Below are 18,415 nucleotides of genomic sequence, written 5' to 3' on the forward strand. Positions count from 1 at the left end.
CCCAGGCTCTGGTGAGAATGTGTCCCGCAGCTCTCCCAGGTCACCTTAGTGCAGTGTAAGGCTTATCCCAGCCTGTTTGTTTGTCATGAAGGCCATTATCTTGGCTCAAGAATATATTTTATTCTAAACTAGTTTCCCAAGTTACAGGCATCAAGCCAGATCTGAAAATCTATGTCTTTTAGCAAAATTAGGTTCTATCAGAAAACAAAAACTAAACTCCATAATTAAAAACTACCTCCATTCACGTAAGATGGAAAATCCCCATGGGCAATTGATAGTCATGGATTTAGGGAATGTGCGCATGTGTGTGTGTATTGATCGGCCTTGCCCGACAACACACATATATCATATATATATAATTTAATCTTGCTATTGTATTGGGTGGTTCTCTCAATCATCTTTAAACCAAAAAATTTTTTCAAAGAGAAATTCTATAAAAGTAAGAATATTACGGGAAGTTTTATTTAAAACTGATAGAATGCATATAGAAACAATAAAGTCAGGAAAATGTGCTCAATTAAAATAAAATACTGCAGATTTTAAATGTCCATTATTTAAACAGTGTTACATTATCATACTATGCTTAATGGTTATTTCAAACAACAAATATGTGAGTCTACAATGTATTCAACATTCCACAGTTTTTTTATTGAGTGCCTTCTATATGCCAAGCAACATGCAACTATGAGCTAAGAATACATCAATCTATGAGCTAAGAATATGGCTATCAATAGATGTTTCACTTAAGCAAGACCATAAGTTCTGCAGATCTGGTGTCCAATGCTGTATTCACAGTTACCAACACTATATTATATACTTAAAAACTGGTTAAGAGGGTAGATCACATGTCGTGTTCTTGCCACTATAAAGTAAATTTCAGACAAAAAGGAACAAAAGAGCAAAAACACACCCAAAAAACCCACTCTGATTAATTCTAGCGGCAAATATATGGAAATCTATACAGAAAAATCTATACAGAATACATAAAAACATACACAGAGATTATATTACTATATGAAGTAAATATATGCATCAACTAATGTGATTTTGAAGCAATAGTGTTTAATATTCATTTGTTTATTTTGTTAAATAGTATGTTAATATTTGCATTAAAAAATTTTTAATGTGAAATGATAAAAATGTTTTCCATCCAGCTAGGAATATCCAACGACTCATTTCTGTAATTTACTCATTGAAGACTATTATTATTATTAATTTGTTTTAACATTAAAATAGTGACTACTAGTCTAATGGAGGACCCAGACAATTGCTCAGTTATTGATACAGTGCCATGAATGCCATGACTGGGAGAAGAAAATGGGCCTTAATCTCATGTGCCTCAATTCACCAAAGGAGATAGACATAAGTTTACATAAAGGCAACGAGGAAGCATTCACTACAGTGGTCATCCCACAAACAGAAGAACTAGGAGCTACACTTGAGGAATTTAGGGTCTGATAGGACAATGCTCTATGTATCTGATCTAAACAGGATCATATTTAAAATGAAACCAAACCATTGGAGAAAAATGTAAATAAAATATTTTGATACTGTGTGCTTTTTTCTCTTATTTCACTTTCTTCCAGAAGTCAGTGGGTTTTGAGATACATCCATTGGCAAAATGCTCGTCACGGGCATAGCTTGGTGACTCTGACATTTGAACATGGCAAACATCGCCTTCCGAAATCTACAGTAAAAAAGGGGAAATCTGGCATTATCCTATAATGACCTGGAATTTTAAAGCAGTTTCAAACATGGCTAAGATGCCTCTACTGCTAATTGACATCTCCAAATAAATTTCTGCCTCCAACTTTAACATCTCCTGTTAAAAGCATTCATAAATGTATAAAGTATATGGTACAGTTAAAGACCAGTTTTACACCATTGAGTATAAATATTGAAGGCATTTAATACAAATCAATAATTATGCCTGTTTAAGATGACACTTCTAATGTCAATTACAGTTTACTTGAACCAAGAATGTGTATTGCACGCATTTGTTCTTCTGAGCTAAGGCCATTTGAAACTAAGGGGGGGCTTGAAAATGACAAATCTTTCCAAAAGAACTGCCAGTAGGCTCTGAATTTAAAATGTGCTCTTGGGGGGTGCCTGAGTGGCTCAGTTGGTTAAACCTCTGACTCTTGGATGAGCACTGGGTGTTCTGTGGAAACCAAATTGACAATAAATTACATTAAAAAATAAAAATAAATAAAATCAAATAAGTAAATGAATAAATAAACAAGATTAAAAAATGGTATTCCAAGTAAAACAGAAACAAAAACAAAAAACTCTGACTCTTGATTTTTGCTCAAGTCATGATCTCACAGTTCGTGAGATAGTCCTGTGTCAAGCTCAGCGCTGACAGCCAGGAGCCTCCTTGAGATTATTTCTCGGACTTTCCTCTGCTAACTTGTGCATGCACCTGCACTCTCTCTAAATAAATAAATAAAAATGTGTTCGTTATTCTTCTTATGAGGTCTGTTTGCTCTTAAAAGTTTTTACGTTTCTCTGTATTCTAGTAGCTAAAGCTGCTCTATCAAACACGTGCATAAATATGTAAGTTTAATAGAGGCAGCACCGGCACTCCAGGATCAAATTACCTGACCTCTACTGAGACCTTTCTGATCAAATATTTAAGGACAATAAATTAGTTATTCCACCTTTCCACAGTAACAGGAAATAAAATAATCTAAGCTTCACTGAGGAGACAGAAGGAAATCTTTGCTGAGTCCCAACAAAGGGGAAGAATCTTTTATTATCCTGAATGACTACCGACCCTTGAAGTCCTTTTATTTTAGTGCTGGGTTTCTCTTACATTTGGATATCTTCTGTCCTAATATACCACTATGCTACCCACTTACAGAGTTCAATGTTGCCTTCCTCGCCTTGTCCATTTTCTGGTAATCGAACCACGCGTTTCTTTGGAAAATCAATTCCATGTATTTGGGGTCGGGTAACCTTGAGAACCAAGCTGAGCCCACTAACATCCTTCCAGCAGCTTTTTTGCCAGGGAGCCATGTGAGGTGAAACTCGAATTTGGAAATGCTTAGCTGGTAGAACGTGGGTCCTGTGTTGCTGTGACCATCTCACCTCCGCGTGGGAAGAGGCTGACACAGAACTGAAGCTCTCGGCATTTAAGGGCCTAGATGCTTCTCCACTTGCACAAGCCAAATAATTTTTATACTAGTTTGAAGTGAATTTCTGTCCTTGTTCTCTCTCACCCTAATTTTTTTAACATTCTATATCTGTTTTTTTAATTTAAAAGCATTTTAGACAGTACTTACTTTTTATTAGCAACCACATAAATACAAGGATTGTAGAATGTAGAAGATTTTGCAAATAGTGGAGCTATGATGGCCATTGAGGGAGGGATCTTCTTTGGGTCACCAAAAGAAGCCCATAAGCACACGATGGAATAAGGGGACCACGCCACCAGAAACATACATATCATTACCACAGACATCTGTAAAATAAATCAAGATGTGGCAAACCCAATATCTAAAATATTGAAATATTTGATTTTTTTATTTTTAATTTTTTAATGTTTTATTTATTTTTGAGAGAGAGAGATAGAGTGAGCAGGTGGGGGAAGGGGCAGAGAGAGAGAGGGAGACAGAGAATCTGAAACAGACTCCAGGCTCTGAGCCATCAGCGCAGCGCCTGATGTGGGGCTCAAACTTATTAACCGTGAGATCATGACCTGAGCTGAAGTCGGGTGCTTAACTGGCTGAGCCACCCAGGCACCCCAAAAACTGAATTTTTCCAAACCTCATTGTACTTTGCTTGTGTGCCTAAAATCCTTTAGGATAACAAGAACTTGTTAAATGAATAGAATGTTATACAAATGTAAAGAATGTCCTCTTTCTCTGGGTGTGCTTGGAAATAATACAAAAGCTGGATTTGATGAAAGGCACATGAAAACCCACTCTTAACCCATTTCTAGTAATTGTACTATGGACTGCTGGTATTGTGCCTTTTCCCCTCACTGTCATTATCTGCTAACCTAAAAAATTAACTTTCTAACTTTCTAAATTCAGTCTAGAAAAGTCTAAAATCCTATATTGAGTTCATTGTATTGTAATACAGGATCTCCACGTATACGTACAGTGCAGAGAGTTTTGTAAAACAGCTCCCCTTACATCTCCTTTAAATAAAAAGTATAATTTTTATATTATTCCTGATTGATTTCCCACTAAAATGATAGAAGTTTAAAAAGATTTAAACCCGTAAGGTTTGAGAATCACAGATTAGACAATAACCTTGTAAAAATTAAAACTAAATAACCATTGGACAAGCAGCAAATTATTTATCAGATAAAAGAATAACTTAAAAATAAATTTTAAAAAATTTTTAAAAGATGTCATCAGTGAGGGAACATGAAATACATACTAATCCATTCCACAGGACTCCAGAAAGTCCCCAGAATTGGATGTGACAGCTAGCTCTGAATGTAGGGCAGCACGTTGAACTTAAAATAGCAGAACTCACTGAAATCTGCAAAGACAGACAGACTTCTGAGTCCCCTTACCACTCCGCCATGCAACTGCCCCATCCTCTCCCCAGAAGAATCCCAGAGGTTCAGCCTAAGAGGTAGGAAACCATAGGACCTTGAGCTTAGCGGAGAGCTGGAGCACTGTGCGGGAAAGAGGTGCTGCCCACTGTCCACTCCCTGCTCTGAGCCACGAGAATATGGGAAACAGACTCGTGCTTCCCACTAAGGAGCATGAAAGAATCTCCTTGGAAACTGACCAGCCCAGAAGAAAATAACTGGAGATACAGAGTGTCAGAAATTACCCTAAGGAAACATCCTAGTGACCAGCATATCCAGAGCTTACAATCAGCTTTTTAGTGCATCACTTTTAAATACGCAGGAGACAGTCAGGGACTGACAGACACTGAGGAAACAGACTGAGAGGCAGAGATAAAAATGGTGTGTGGGTGTGTGTGCGTGTGTGTGTGTGTGTGTCTATCTATATAATGTATATATTATGTATATGTATATATACTTTATATATATACATAAACACACACACACACACGCACGCACACACACCCCACAATGGAATATCACTTAGCCATAGAAAGAATGAAACCTTGCCATTTGAAACATGGATGGACCTAGAGGGTACTCTGCTAAGTGAAATCAATCAGACAGAAAAAAAAATACCAAATAATTTCACTTAAACGTGGAATCTAAGAAACAAAGCAAACAGACAGAAAGACAGAAATAGACTCATAAATATGGAAAACTCGTGATTGTCAGAGGAGAGGAACATAGAGGGATGGGCAAAATAGGTGAAGAGGATTAAGAGGTACAAACTTCTAGTTGTAAAATAAATAAGTCGTAGGGATGAAAGTACAGCATAGGGAATACAGTCAATAATATTGTAACAACATTTTATGGTGACAGTAATTACAATTCTTGTGGTGAACATTGTGTCATGTAGAGAATCACTGAATCATCACATTGTGCACTTGAAACTAATATAACATTGTATGTCAACTATACTTCAATAATTCTTTTTTTAAAAAGATACCAAAAACTAGTGCAGAAATTCAGGGGAAACAAAAAATACATGATGGACATAAATGAGAGAAATGAGAGAAGATATATATCCGTAAAACAAGAAGAGGAAGCTATTGGAAAGGAGTAAAGGGTGTAAAATAATTCTTTTTATTAAATGGGTTCTATTTATTAAATGGGTTTCCTCCCCTATCTATAAAAGAAACAGGAGAATTTTAAAAATTCGATAGAAGGGTTGAGCAGTGAGTGTGGATTCAGTGTGTTGAACAGCCAGGATTGGGTGATGAGGTGAGTCATGCAAGTGTAGAGTATAGTCTTTATTTAAAATTTTATATTCTGTTCAATATGGGTTTCTGACATTATTTTTTATTTTTTTAAATACTACACTAACTACTTTTGGGGGGATTACTGGTTTGTGGTGCCTGATTAAATTTTGTGCCCAAGTCTTGAGCCTCACTTTTCTCACCCAATCCCAGACATAGACATGGTTGAGGAAATCTCTCAGAAAGAAACAAACACAAACAAAACCCAAGACGGGGACAACATAGGAGAGAAAAATTAAGAAAATTATAAGGACCTCCAGAAAAAGAGAACAGAAAAAACAAAACAGGGAGAGAAAATCACCAAGAAATAATACAAGAAGTCTCCCAGAAGGAGAAGACCTGACTCTTCGTACTGAAAGCACTCACCAAGTACCCAGCACATAGGTGAATAAAGAGCCCATCAAGGCACATGTGCATGAAATTCCTGAAAATTGGAGACACAGAAATGATCCTTCAAGCTTCCAGAGACAGTGCATAGATCACTACGAAGGGACTGTCACCAGCATGAAGTCACCCTCCATAATAGCAACACCAGAAACTAAGAGGCTCTAGGACAATGCCTTCAAAACTCTTTGAAAATCATTTTTTCTACTTAAAATTCCATACAAGGCAAACAGTCAAATATGATCATAGAATTAAGATATTTTCAGGCAACAAAATCTTAAAAAATATACTTCCCTATAACCTTTCAGAAATCTACTTAATGTGCTCCACCAAATGGGAGAGAGTAACCAAGAAAAAGGAAGACATGCAAGCCAGAAAACAGGTGATTCAACCCAGCAAAGAGGCCAAGGACATTCCCAGTTGGTGATAAAGAGATCTGAGGATGCTGGCCGTCGTCTTGGAGAAGGGCCAGCGCAGACAGGACACTTGGAAAAGCCAGGACGGACTGTTCCAAAAAATAAATAAAAGGATAAAGCCAATTAGTCTCTGATGAATTTGAAAATACTGAGAGGAGATTGGCACTTCCGGTGGGGAGTTAAGAGATGAATTGGCAGTAGGTACACAGAACAGTAACCAAAACTACGGGGGTGGGGGTAGGACAGATGGGGAGCCGAAGAGGGGACAGAGAGGAGGAGGGAGGACAAGAAAGAAAGAAAATGAAAAAATTATTAACCCCAAGAGAAAAAATTATTAAGAAAATTACAAATTGCAGAACCTTACAGAGGTCTGTAATAAATAAAATTTAAGTAGTTACAATAATGTAAAATAATGTAACCAAATATGAACATTCTGCTGACAAGATCAGGAAAAAGGTTAGGGTGGATGTTATAAAAGAAACGTAGGAAGGAAAGATGTTATAAAACAAATAAATTGTCCATAGTAGGAAATCAAGAGTTATAGCAAATAAAAATATCCAAAACAGCAGATAAACGCATCATTTAAAAATTAGAGGCAGGGGTGCCTGGCGGCTCAATCAGTTAAGCATCTGACTTTGGCTCAGGTCATGATCTCACAGTTCATGAGTTCAAGCCCTGCATGGGGCTCTGTGCTGACAGCTCAGAGCCTGGAGCCTGCTTCGGCTTCTGTGTGTCCTCTGTATGGCCCTCCCCCACTTACACTCTGTGTCTCTCAAAAAATGTATAAACATTAAAAAAAAAGAAAGAAAGAAAGAAAAGAAAAGAAATATGGAGGCAAATGCAAGAAAAAGAGCCAGGGAATAAGGATCAGGTGTTGGGGAGAGATGACTATAATATAGTCTATGTATGTGTAAAAGCTCTATTGCAAAAACATTTTAAGGCTTTTAATCTTACCTTTGTCACATCTACCTGATCTGACCAATCTCTGTTGAGGTATCCAGTGCAGTTACTAGTATTATGACATTTAATGGTCCGAGTGACGTGGTAATAGCAGTAAAACATCACTGTCAAGGGTACAATAAAATTTATCGCAATAACTGTCATTGTGAAAGAAATGAAAGGTCTGAAAATAAGAAAAGGGAATTATTAAATCACTACTTATTTAATATGCTGAATAGGGCAAAGGAAATAGGACAATTATTAAAAATAACACTGGCACCATTCAACAGTCATTGTATTATTAAATAGCTTAGGAAGGATATTTAACTAATTCCTTTAGACTAGGAGTTGGCAAACTATAGCTTACGGGTCACACCCAGCCTTGTCATCTGTCTTTGTAAATTAAATTTTATTGGAGCTATATTTATTTACCTGCTGTCTATGGCTGCTTTCACAGGCAGGCTTGAACAATTACAACACAAACAGTCTTTTCTGTAAAGCATAAAAATACTTACTTTTGCCCCGTTAGAGAAAAAGTCTTAAATTTAGATTCGGAAATTTTCTACTTGTTTCTGAGTAATCCTTCATTTTCTTTAATAAATGAAGTTACCCTCTTTTTCCTGATAAATGTTGAGAAGCAACACTAACAAAGAAGCAAATCCTTACAGTGACTGCTTTTGCTGTGTAATTTCCACTTTATCACCAGACCATCTTGGAAGATAGTTAGTAGGGACTCAGCGTGGGCTTTCAGCAGAGCTGCATGCTGTCTGATGATACTAACATTCCCCTTTCCTTCTCAGATTCCACCTCTGAGTTACAAATACTGAATGCGTGGTTCTGTACCCACTTTTGGTGCCAAAGGAGAGGATGGAAGAAGATAAGAGGAACAAGGGAGCTTGATGGCCTTCACTTGCAAACAAGCATAATTCAATGCTAGATTCACATATCACCACCAACGTAGCACTTTGCCACACTCTGCTTGGAAAACATTTGACTTGACCTTAAATTTGAAATGGTGAGAAAATGTCTACATTAGAAGTATTTGATTATGAAGTGTAAATGAGTCTCTTACGCATCATTTTTCCTCCAGTTTATGGTGCAAGTAGCCCCAGTAGGATCTGGGGCATAGCTAGCCCACCCTACGATCGGCATCAAAGCCCAAAAGAGACCATTGAGCCAGGCCCCCAGAATCATGCTGATGTAAGTGTTGGTGGTCATTCTTCTTCCTAGTAACAAACAGATGAAATATTAGTATTTATTTGCCAATGATGACTTCATATCTCCACTTTGTTTTAACTAATTATACACAGAGGTTGTCAAGTAGATTCTTTGCAAAGCACTTTAGTTCACTCAGAGCCTATGCGAATTTATAATCAGAAAAGAAAATGGCATTGAAGCCAAAACCTGAAATGATAAAAAGGATCAGCCAGAGGACAAGCAGGGAGAAATACTTTCCAGGCCTTGGAAAAAGCATTCATAAAGATCCCAAAGTGGGAAAGTCCTTGGCCAGTACCCCAAAGTGAGAGGCCCTAGCCAGGGGCCAGAGCACATAGACCCTTGGAGACTGTAGTATAAAATTTGGACTTTATTCTAATTATAATAGGAAATCATTGAAACTTTTGAACAAGGATTGTCAGAGAAATAAGACTGACCATGATTACAATTCTTTACATACACACATACATATATATATACACACACATATATGGGGTGTGATATACATATATGTATGCATATATATGGGGGGTTTACATTTATATATATATATTTTTTCATTTTTTTATTTTTGAGACAGAGAGAGACAAAGCACAAGCAGGGGAGGGGCAGAGAGAGACAGGGAGACACAAAATCTGAAACAGGCTCCAGGCTCTGAGCTGCCAGCACAGAACCTGATGCGAGGCTCAAACCCACAGAACCCACAGACAGCGGGATCATGACCTGAGCGGAAGTCGGACACTTAGCCGACTGAGCCACCCAGGCGCCGCAATTCTACATTTATATTTTAAAGTGAAGTGTGATGAGTGGTACTTAGGCCGGAAGTACCTTTCACTGAGAAAACGGAGAGAAGCGCTGTACCTGTGTGAGGCCTGCAGATGGTCAGGTATCGATCCACGGCCACAACAGTGAGCAATCCGATACTTGCCATTCCAAAAAAGATATTCAACCCGGCATAAACCTAAAAATCAAAGTTGGAAAAAACCCACCATTCTACAGAGCTGCCCGGGAGATATTTACATTTTTATTCCAGTGCTAGAATATATTTTAGATACACTGAGTGTTTTTATTTTAATAATTTTAAAATATTTTTCCATTTTCATATTATAACTGGTTTATTAAAGGCATTTATGGAGAGTGCTTTAGGACTTCATTAATTAAAATAAATTTTTTAAATTTTAAGACTTAAAGTAATACTTCTATACAACATACTCTATTAACAGAGTAAAGACAAACTATAAATTAGGTGCAATGCATATAACCAACAAAATACTAGCGTTTACAGGACAGACAATTCAACAAGGGGTAAAGACAAGCAGAAAAATGAGTGATTCACATGAGAGGGAACCTGAATATTTACCACATAAGATGAAACCACAACATGTATTCAAGGAAGTGCAAATTATAAGATACCATTTTATACCCATCAAAATAATGAAAAAAAAATTAAAAGTCTGATATTCCCAAGTATTGGGGAGAATATGGAATCACAGAAGTTCTAATAATTGGCATATCCATTTTGGAGAGCAATTTGGGCACATCTAATAAAGTTGAAGATAAATATTCTCTATATCCCAACCATCCCTCTCCTAACCAATATATTTAAAGAAACCCTCACATATTGTAGGAGATGTGTATAAAAATGTTTATTGAAGCCTTGTTGGTGAAAGAAAAACATTGGGAATAAATGCTCAATAACAGAAAAATAAGTATATCAGGGTATGTTCATAAAATGGAATATCATGTCACAGTCAAAATGAGTGATTCTTACAGCTACATCCATCAATATGGATAAACCTCAAAAACAATCTTCTTTAAGGCTGTGTAGCACAAATGTTATTTATACAGAATTTAAAATATCCAGACAATTTAGTTTATGTGCACCTAAATATGTACTAAGATAGAAAAACATTCACAGGAGAGAAGAGAATTTGATTGGGGATGGTGTGCAATGGCCTTCAGCAGTATTTTTCAAGTTTGATATCTTTAAAAAGCCAAACAAGGGATGCCTGGGTGACTCAGTCGGTTAAGCCTCCGACTTCGGCTCAGGTCAGATCTCACGTTCGTGGGTTCGCCCCACGTCGGGCTCTGTGTTGACAGCTAGCTCAGAGCCTGGAGCCTGCTTCCTGTTCTGTGTCTCCTTCTCTCTCTGCCCCTCCCCCTCTCATGTTCTGTCTCTCTCTGTATCAAAAATAAATAAAACATTAAAAAAAAAATTTTAAATAAAAAGCAAAACAACCTGAAGCACATTTTGCAAAACATTAAGATATGACAAAACTAGGCGGTACACACATGCGTATTCATTATTCTCTATTACTCTCATTTTATTGTCTGTAATTTTATAATTTTTAAAATTAAAATTTTAACTATTTTTAAAATAGTTAACTGTTTTTAAATTTTAATTAATTTAATTAAATTTAAGTTAATTTAAAAATATAATTTTTGAAATAAAAAATTCAAGCTATTTTTAAAATAGTAAACTGTTTTTAAAAATCAGGCCAAAAGTCATGTGTGCCTACCAGGATATGCAAATTAATATTTATATATTTTCTTGTCATTAAAATAATGGTAGATATAATTAATTGCAATTCCACTGGAGGACTTTCCACATTACTTAGATATTGTGATATTGTCATTAAATATTTCATTGTTTCATATGAAAATAGAATATTTCTTTTTGAATATGCAGATTTTTACTTCTCTAGTTGAATGCTAAATTTTCTTGTTTTTCCCTTTCGTTTCAGGAAATTTCAAAAACATGATGATTGCTACCAAGGTCATTTCTCTTATTAAAGAATATATTTCCCAGTCACTCCTGAAGCCTTTTCAATAAGAGCACTTTATTACCCTACATGATCTTATTTGATTGAAACCCTTGAGAATTTTTGTAGACATTTTAATTTACATCTCTTTAATCTATTTTATTTTGCTTTCATTCCAAAGGATCTCCAATACCTGACATCCTGCATATCCAAATTTCCAACTTCCATACAGGTCTGAAGCTGCAGACATGGGATATCCAATGCTACTGACCCCTATGTCAGTAACAGCCAGGTTAATGATAATTGCATTTGTGGGAGTCCGAAGATCCTTATACTTAATGAAGATGCCCAGAACTATTATGTTGCTGAGAATACTTATCATACCTGAGAATATATACAAAAAAAATCACTTTGTTTAATTTGAATGTTTAAAGGTAGTATCAAAATTAAATATTTAAGCCCCGTCAAATAGCAAATCTATTTTAGTTCATTTATTTGAAGAGCTTCAACTGTTCTTAAAACTGTTTGTAATATCTTCACAGCCTTTCTGTGCAATAGAAATAAAATAACAAAAAATTTACCAATTGCATAAATAGCACCGAAGGCGGGTTTTAATGTCCTCACTGTTAATCACTCTCCCTTGAAATTCCTCCCTTTCCTGATACCACCCCCTGCTGATTTTTAAGATAAATGGATGACCATACCCTCTCTTTTGGCAGTCTAACTTCCTCCTCCTCCTTCCTGAGGCCTGAAGCCTTTTCTCTCTCAAGTCCTTTCTCAAGCCTAACAGCTCTTCTGTCACAGTCCAGCCATGACCCATGTTCCAGGTCCATATCCCTTTTCCATATGCCTTTTCCTTCAACTCATTGTCATTAAACATTTATTAGGGATCTACCATGTGTAAGATCATATGACTGTTTCAATAATTCTTGAAATTCAACATGTCCAAATCGGAGGTCTTCAATCAACACACACACACACACACACACACACACACACACACACACACCTGTAGAATGCACACTTTAAGGTTTGCCTATCCAAAAAGGAAGTCAAGCTGGCTTTTAGGTACATGGTGAAGTTTCACAGGTGTTAGCACCCTTGTCAAATTTCCACAGACTGGGCTCTGACTCTTAGCCTTGCAAGTCCAAAAACTCAATTGTTGTCAAAGCTCTGGCACAGGCTGGACTCAGTATATAGATGACTGAACTTCATAATCAGAATGGCCGTGTATTAATATACAATGAGTAATATTGCTGAGTGGACCAGACACACACGTTAGCCCAGTGAACAGCCTCTACATTCTTGCAAAGGATGTATAAATATCCCAAATGCGGGTCATACCAGTGGGGGTGGGGAATGGATAGATTTGGCTTAGAGAGGTTAGAGCCATTACCAGATTCCTAGGGGATAAAAGAGGGGTAAGCAATGAAACAGAGTTGTATTCACCATCATGAAGAGTACAGCTGGTGTGCAGTCCCCAGCAGTTCTAGTGAGGGAGGTTTCCAAGCACCAACACACAAAAGTATCAGCTGAGGAAGAACTTTCTTAGCACCCTCATTTAAAACTTCCTTTTAGCATCCTGTTACACTAATTTTTCAGATTCCCATTCTTTCCCCTCCTTGCTGGGACAGAGTAAGCTTGCTACAACGTAGAATTACTGTTTCTTCTCAGAACTTTCAATACTCCCCATTGGCTGTGGGATAAAAGCCCACATGTCCCCAACCTGATATTTCAGTTTTTGCCTTAATTGGTTTTCATTTTCTTTAAGCAAATTTCCCCACTTGTCAAAACAAGCCCACCCTACTTTTTTCCTGTACCTATTCAATCAAATGCTACCTATCCTTCAAAGTTCTATTCAAGCCCAGTTCTGCCCTAGGGCCTTCCCCTACCCACAGTATACTCTCTTCTCTAAATTCCCAAAGTGCTTGCTTATATCATACATTATGAATCTGATGTGATGATATATCCTTTAACTTTTATATATTTCTAGTCTTCCCATCTTCATTTCAGGCTTCTAATGACTTCTGTGTGCTATAACTATGAGGCAAATAGATTTATTTAAATTACTATTAATTGTTTAATTTCTATTATTCCTCCAAAGCATAAGTAAGGCACCATGATAGCAAATTTAATGATTCTTTGGCTTTATTTTTATTTTTTAAGATTTCATTTTAAGTAATCTCTATACCCAATGCGCAGGTGGAACTCACAACCCTGAAATCAAAGGCAACATGCTCTGCCTAATGAGCCAGCTAGGGGTTGCTCTTTGGTTCTGTTTTTAGCATCAAGTATTACAGAATGCATATAAGAAATATTCCAAAAAGTAATGAATCGAAGAATCTTTCTAAGCTAACTATAAATTTGACGTTTTTTAAAGTCCAGATAAAACATAGTGCAGTAAGTTGTTGCCTACCAAGTACACGGCCAGAATAAAGTTAATGGTACTTTTAGGGAGGTCTTAGACAGAATGGGGGGAATGAGGTAAACCATTTGGTCCTTTTCCTTATTTGTTCAGCAGCTATCTCAAGCTCTCTGCTCTATTTCTCCAACTGCAGGTATTTTCTAATGAATAGACAATAGATCATTTAATAGTACAGTCTACATTAATTTCCCCGTAGCTTCTGTGGCCTTTCTTCAATCTCTGGCAGATCCTACTTGATCTACACCCTGGCCTTTATTTCTCCATCTCTACCTTATTAAATATGTGCATTGTTCAAGTTTCTGTTCCAGACTCTTTCTTTTCACATTCAATACATAATCTGAGTGATTTCATACATATCAAAGGCTATATGTGGATCCTTTGCAGACCAGTCTCATAAAACTCAAACCCACATGTCCAGCTGTTTATTGGACGTCTCTCAAACCGAACCAAGAGCTTTTCTCCTCCTGCCTCAAACCTGTTCCTCCCCAGGTGTATTCCTATCTTGGTGAGTAGCTTCACCATGTTACCAGGAGCCCCCAAACAGAAACCTTGTCATCTTTGACATTCCCTCTTCTTCTCCCTCAATTGCCACATCCAAACCATCAATTCTAACTTCTGGCTCTTGAGTGTGTCTGCTTCTTTCTACCCCGTTGCCACTTGTGCCTCCTCAGGATCCTACTTAATCTTAGTCACACAGGGGCCTCCTATGTAGACTCTTAGCCACTAACATATGACACATTTCTAAAATGCAGGTGGAATCACGTCATTCAGTGACTCCTCATCACCCTTGTGACTTAGGTGACTCTTCATTACCTGGTCCACAGCCTCTGCTGCAGCCTAGTATCTCTTGTCCTTCACTTTACAGTTCATTCATAATCAGTTTATTTCAGATCCTTAATTTACCATGCCCTCTTGCCTCCCAGCCTTACCTGGAGAAAGGGAGTGTGCTCAAGTTGGTAAAAGTTTACAAGAGAAATATTGAATTGAAAATTAAAAACAAAGGGACCTGGGTGGCTTGGTTGTGCATCCCACACACCTGGGTGGCTCACGTTGTGATCTCATGGTTTGTGGGATCAAGCCCTGTGTTGGGCTCTGCACTGATAGCATGGAGCCTACTTGAGATTCTCTCTCTCCCCTTCTGTCTCTCCCTGCCCACCCCCCCATCCATGTGCACTTACTCTCAAAATAAAATCTTAAAAAAAGAAAGAAAATTAAAAACAAAAAATCTAGATAAGCTCTTGGTAAAAGTAACAAATGAAATAAATGTTTTAAATTATTCTTATAGCTTTTTTGGTTTTGATTTGGAAATATGAATAGGTTTTGTTAAAAGGGGAAAATTAAGGTACCAAAAGAACAATAAACCTTTCAACAGAAGCATGAAGAGTTAGATATGTTCCCTTTGGTTTATCTACCAAAAGTCAAATAACACATACTCATGGTATTCCTTAATAAAGCTGACCCTTGGGGCACCTGGGTGGCTCAATCCATTAAGTGTCCAACACTTGCTTTCAGCTTAGGTCATGATCTCATGGTTTGTGGGTTCGAGCCCTGCATCGGGCTCTCTGCTGACAGTTGGTAGCCTGCTTGGGATTCTCTCTCTCCCTCTGCCCCTCCTTGCCTCACATGTGTGCTCTTCCTTTCTCAAAATAAATAAGTGAACTTTAAAAATTAAAAATTTTAAAATTTTAAAAACTGATCCTTGAGGTTACATGTGAGTGCTCTAGAACCAAAATCTTGGTGTAGCTACTTAGTAGATTTGTGTGTTGGACGGGTTAAACTCTTTGTCTATAAACAGGAAAGATAAAACTAAGTCACTGACTTAGTGTAAGGATGAATTATTCTATACGAGTTAATATTTAGAACAGCACACAAATTCAAATAACAGTAGCAGCAGTGGTGGTGGTTGTGGTGGTCATCTTTGTAGTTGTAGTAGTAAGATTATTATTATTGTTACTGCTCTGGGCACAAGAACCAGAGAGAACAATTTCTTAGCCAAAAATTTTCTTTGCACACTATTTTTTTATAAACAGATCAAAAAAGATAGCTTTTCTTGATCATCTATAAAACACTAAACCAAAAGTTTATATACAAAGTATTTCTGTGTAATTGTGATGATTTTCTCTTTAATTAGCATAGTATTTTCTCATATTGGTTCAACAACAAACAAATCAAAAAGAAAATAGAACTTGTCCAGCACTTATTATATAGAGGTATTCAAATGAACAAGCTAGCATAGTACTAACATTTACAAAAATTATCTGAGGAACCATAATTTCTAACACTAAAGTAATTGTAAATTATAGGGGAACTAAGCAATTATAAAGAATAAACTAAGTACCGTAGGATTTTTTATACTGTTCACTCCACTTCTGAATATATTTGAAAATTTTCATACATGAGTCCAAAAAATGGTAACAACCCAATGTACAGAGTTACTTCTACACTTGATCTTAGCCAAAAGGCCGAGAAGCGATCAGTTACTTCTAAAATTCATTACTGAGCCTAAAGTTGGAATTGAAATGACTGCATAGTATAAAATTTATACAATTCAACCTATACCTAAAAAAGATGAGACAACTTCTATTATCATTCCTCCCATCACTCCTTCAGTAAACACTTTTATCTTCATCCAATATACATCAATGACTGTGCGTGTGAGGAGAAAGAAACACATGTGTCCCACACCTACTGTAGGTGTCATTTAAGTCATTCAGTTTTACTCTTCACAACAATCATGCAAGTATCTTATTCTTTTCCTGTTTTCAGATAAGAAAATGGAAGAACAAAAAGCTGAAGGAATTTGCTCACTCTTACAAAGAAAGTAAAAGATGAAATCCAAAGCACAAGAGTTTTCCAATACAGCCTTCTGGGAATGAGCTGAATTTCTACTGTCTTCAACGACAATACAGTCTTTCTCTTTTTATAACTTAAATTTTCTTTCCAGGACCTTAATTAGGTTTCCAAGATCTTAATTAGATTCTAGCACCGAAGACAAGATGACAAAGAGGATGTATGAGAATAGTAAATGGCCTAAAAATATTTTTTTGCCATGGTACACACTCTTCCCAAATGAAGCCTTAATTTGACAATGTAATAACCAAATATATGGATGATTATAAAAAAAGGTCATTTTATAGAAAATTTTTCTCAGCCCCACTTCACCACTGTCACACTGTTTCTCAGAATTCAAAATAACCTGTGGCATTAGCCACCATTAGCAATGCCTTCATTTATCCTTTTACCGCGTTCTTACTCTACAGCCAGGGAACAGGGCAAGTGGTATCATCCCCGTGTGCACACAAGCACCCCAACTGGGAAAAGGTAAGGGACTTGAAACATCTCGGGTCCCATACTATTCTCTACTGCCTTATGCTGAAAAACCCTTGTTTTTCTTCACCCATTCGAAAGCGAAGTAATGGTTAATGGAGCAAACATTCATACCTGCCGTGATCAAGTAAGCTGCAACAATGTTGTGTTCAGTCCGTGAAAAGACCGAGCCGTCTTCACTTTCAGAGTCTGAACTGTTGTCTAAGTTATTCCTCAGCATTTTGGAGAGAAGAAATTGAGACAGCCTTCATAATGAGCCTTCAGTGATTATAAAATGTTTTATGAGCCAATGAAGACGAACGTTCAGAACCAATCATTTCCACTCAAAGACCTCAAAGAAGGGCCTTTTCATAGAGGCCCTCCCTTAACAAATTTAATTGGGCTGGAGAAAGGATTTCAATTCCCAGAACAAGGGGAAAGCTTATTAGCAAAATAAAGAGAAATACCAAGCTCCACGCATTTTAAACAATTTGGGCATCAGCCTAGTATCTAAGGAGATTATGGAGTGCACACATCCCATTCAAACAATAAACAAACTCAAAATCAGTGCAGGAGCTGACTTAACGGACTGCCGCTGGAAATCAGTTCTGAAAGTAAGAACCAGCCTTGGTCACCTACAACTATTCATATTAAGGACCCTACTTTCTGTTGAGCCATTCAAGTTTTTCTGTTTGTTTCTTTTTCCAGAACAATTTGAATAATCAGACATAAAGTAGTCTCCCTTCATCCTTCCAAATCTCACTCCCCTAAAGGTAGTAATTATGTTTTTTGGTGTATATGTTCTCTAATATATATTCATACTAGGATTTGAAGTTTCTCCCACTTTTTTTTCTTTTAAACAAAAATGAGGAGCTATGCATATTTAAAGTCTGTAACATAGTCTGTAACACCTTTTCCCCTAAAGCCAGATCATAAATTCCAGGTCAATAAACCTAAGTCTAACCTATTAATAGCTTGTATTTCATAGCATTAATATAGCTTGATTTATTTCACAATCCACCTCACTTCATTTACCCTGCTTTGGTATGCACAAGTACTTATCTAATAATAACAGTCAACAGAATGTATCAGTAAAGTATCTGGATTCAGTCATTCATCTT

At 36.9% G+C, this 18,415-nt stretch overlaps 1 protein-coding gene and 1 pseudogene across 2 annotated transcripts; both read right to left on the bottom strand.

Annotated features, from left to right (window-relative positions):
- Window positions 1-429: 429 nt before the first annotated feature.
- RRH (retinal pigment epithelium-derived rhodopsin homolog) lies at window positions 430-17,567 on the bottom strand. Of its 2 annotated transcripts, none has more exons than XM_029919347.1 (7): window positions 17,430-17,567; window positions 11,757-11,947; window positions 9,663-9,762; window positions 8,659-8,812; window positions 7,602-7,770; window positions 3,285-3,463; window positions 430-1,687 (listed from the first exon to the last, which is right to left on the bottom strand). In XM_029919347.1, exons 1-7 carry the CDS (start codon window positions 17,533-17,535, stop codon window positions 1,573-1,575), a joined length of 1,014 nt encoding a protein of 337 aa, XP_029775207.1. In that variant the 5' UTR covers window positions 17,536-17,567; the 3' UTR covers window positions 430-1,572. The 2 variants fall into 2 exon arrangements, with proteins under 2 accessions (XP_029775207.1, XP_029775147.1); XM_029919287.1 differs by having other exon boundaries at window positions 9,630-9,762.
- On the bottom strand, window positions 16,309-16,462 carry LOC115302833 (annotated as a pseudogene).
- Window positions 17,568-18,415: the final 848 nt, after the last annotated feature.

The sequence above is a fragment of the Suricata suricatta genome, chromosome 1, assembly GCF_006229205.1.
Source record: "Suricata suricatta isolate VVHF042 chromosome 1, meerkat_22Aug2017_6uvM2_HiC, whole genome shotgun sequence".
Lineage (NCBI taxonomy): Eukaryota > Metazoa > Chordata > Mammalia > Carnivora > Herpestidae > Suricata > Suricata suricatta.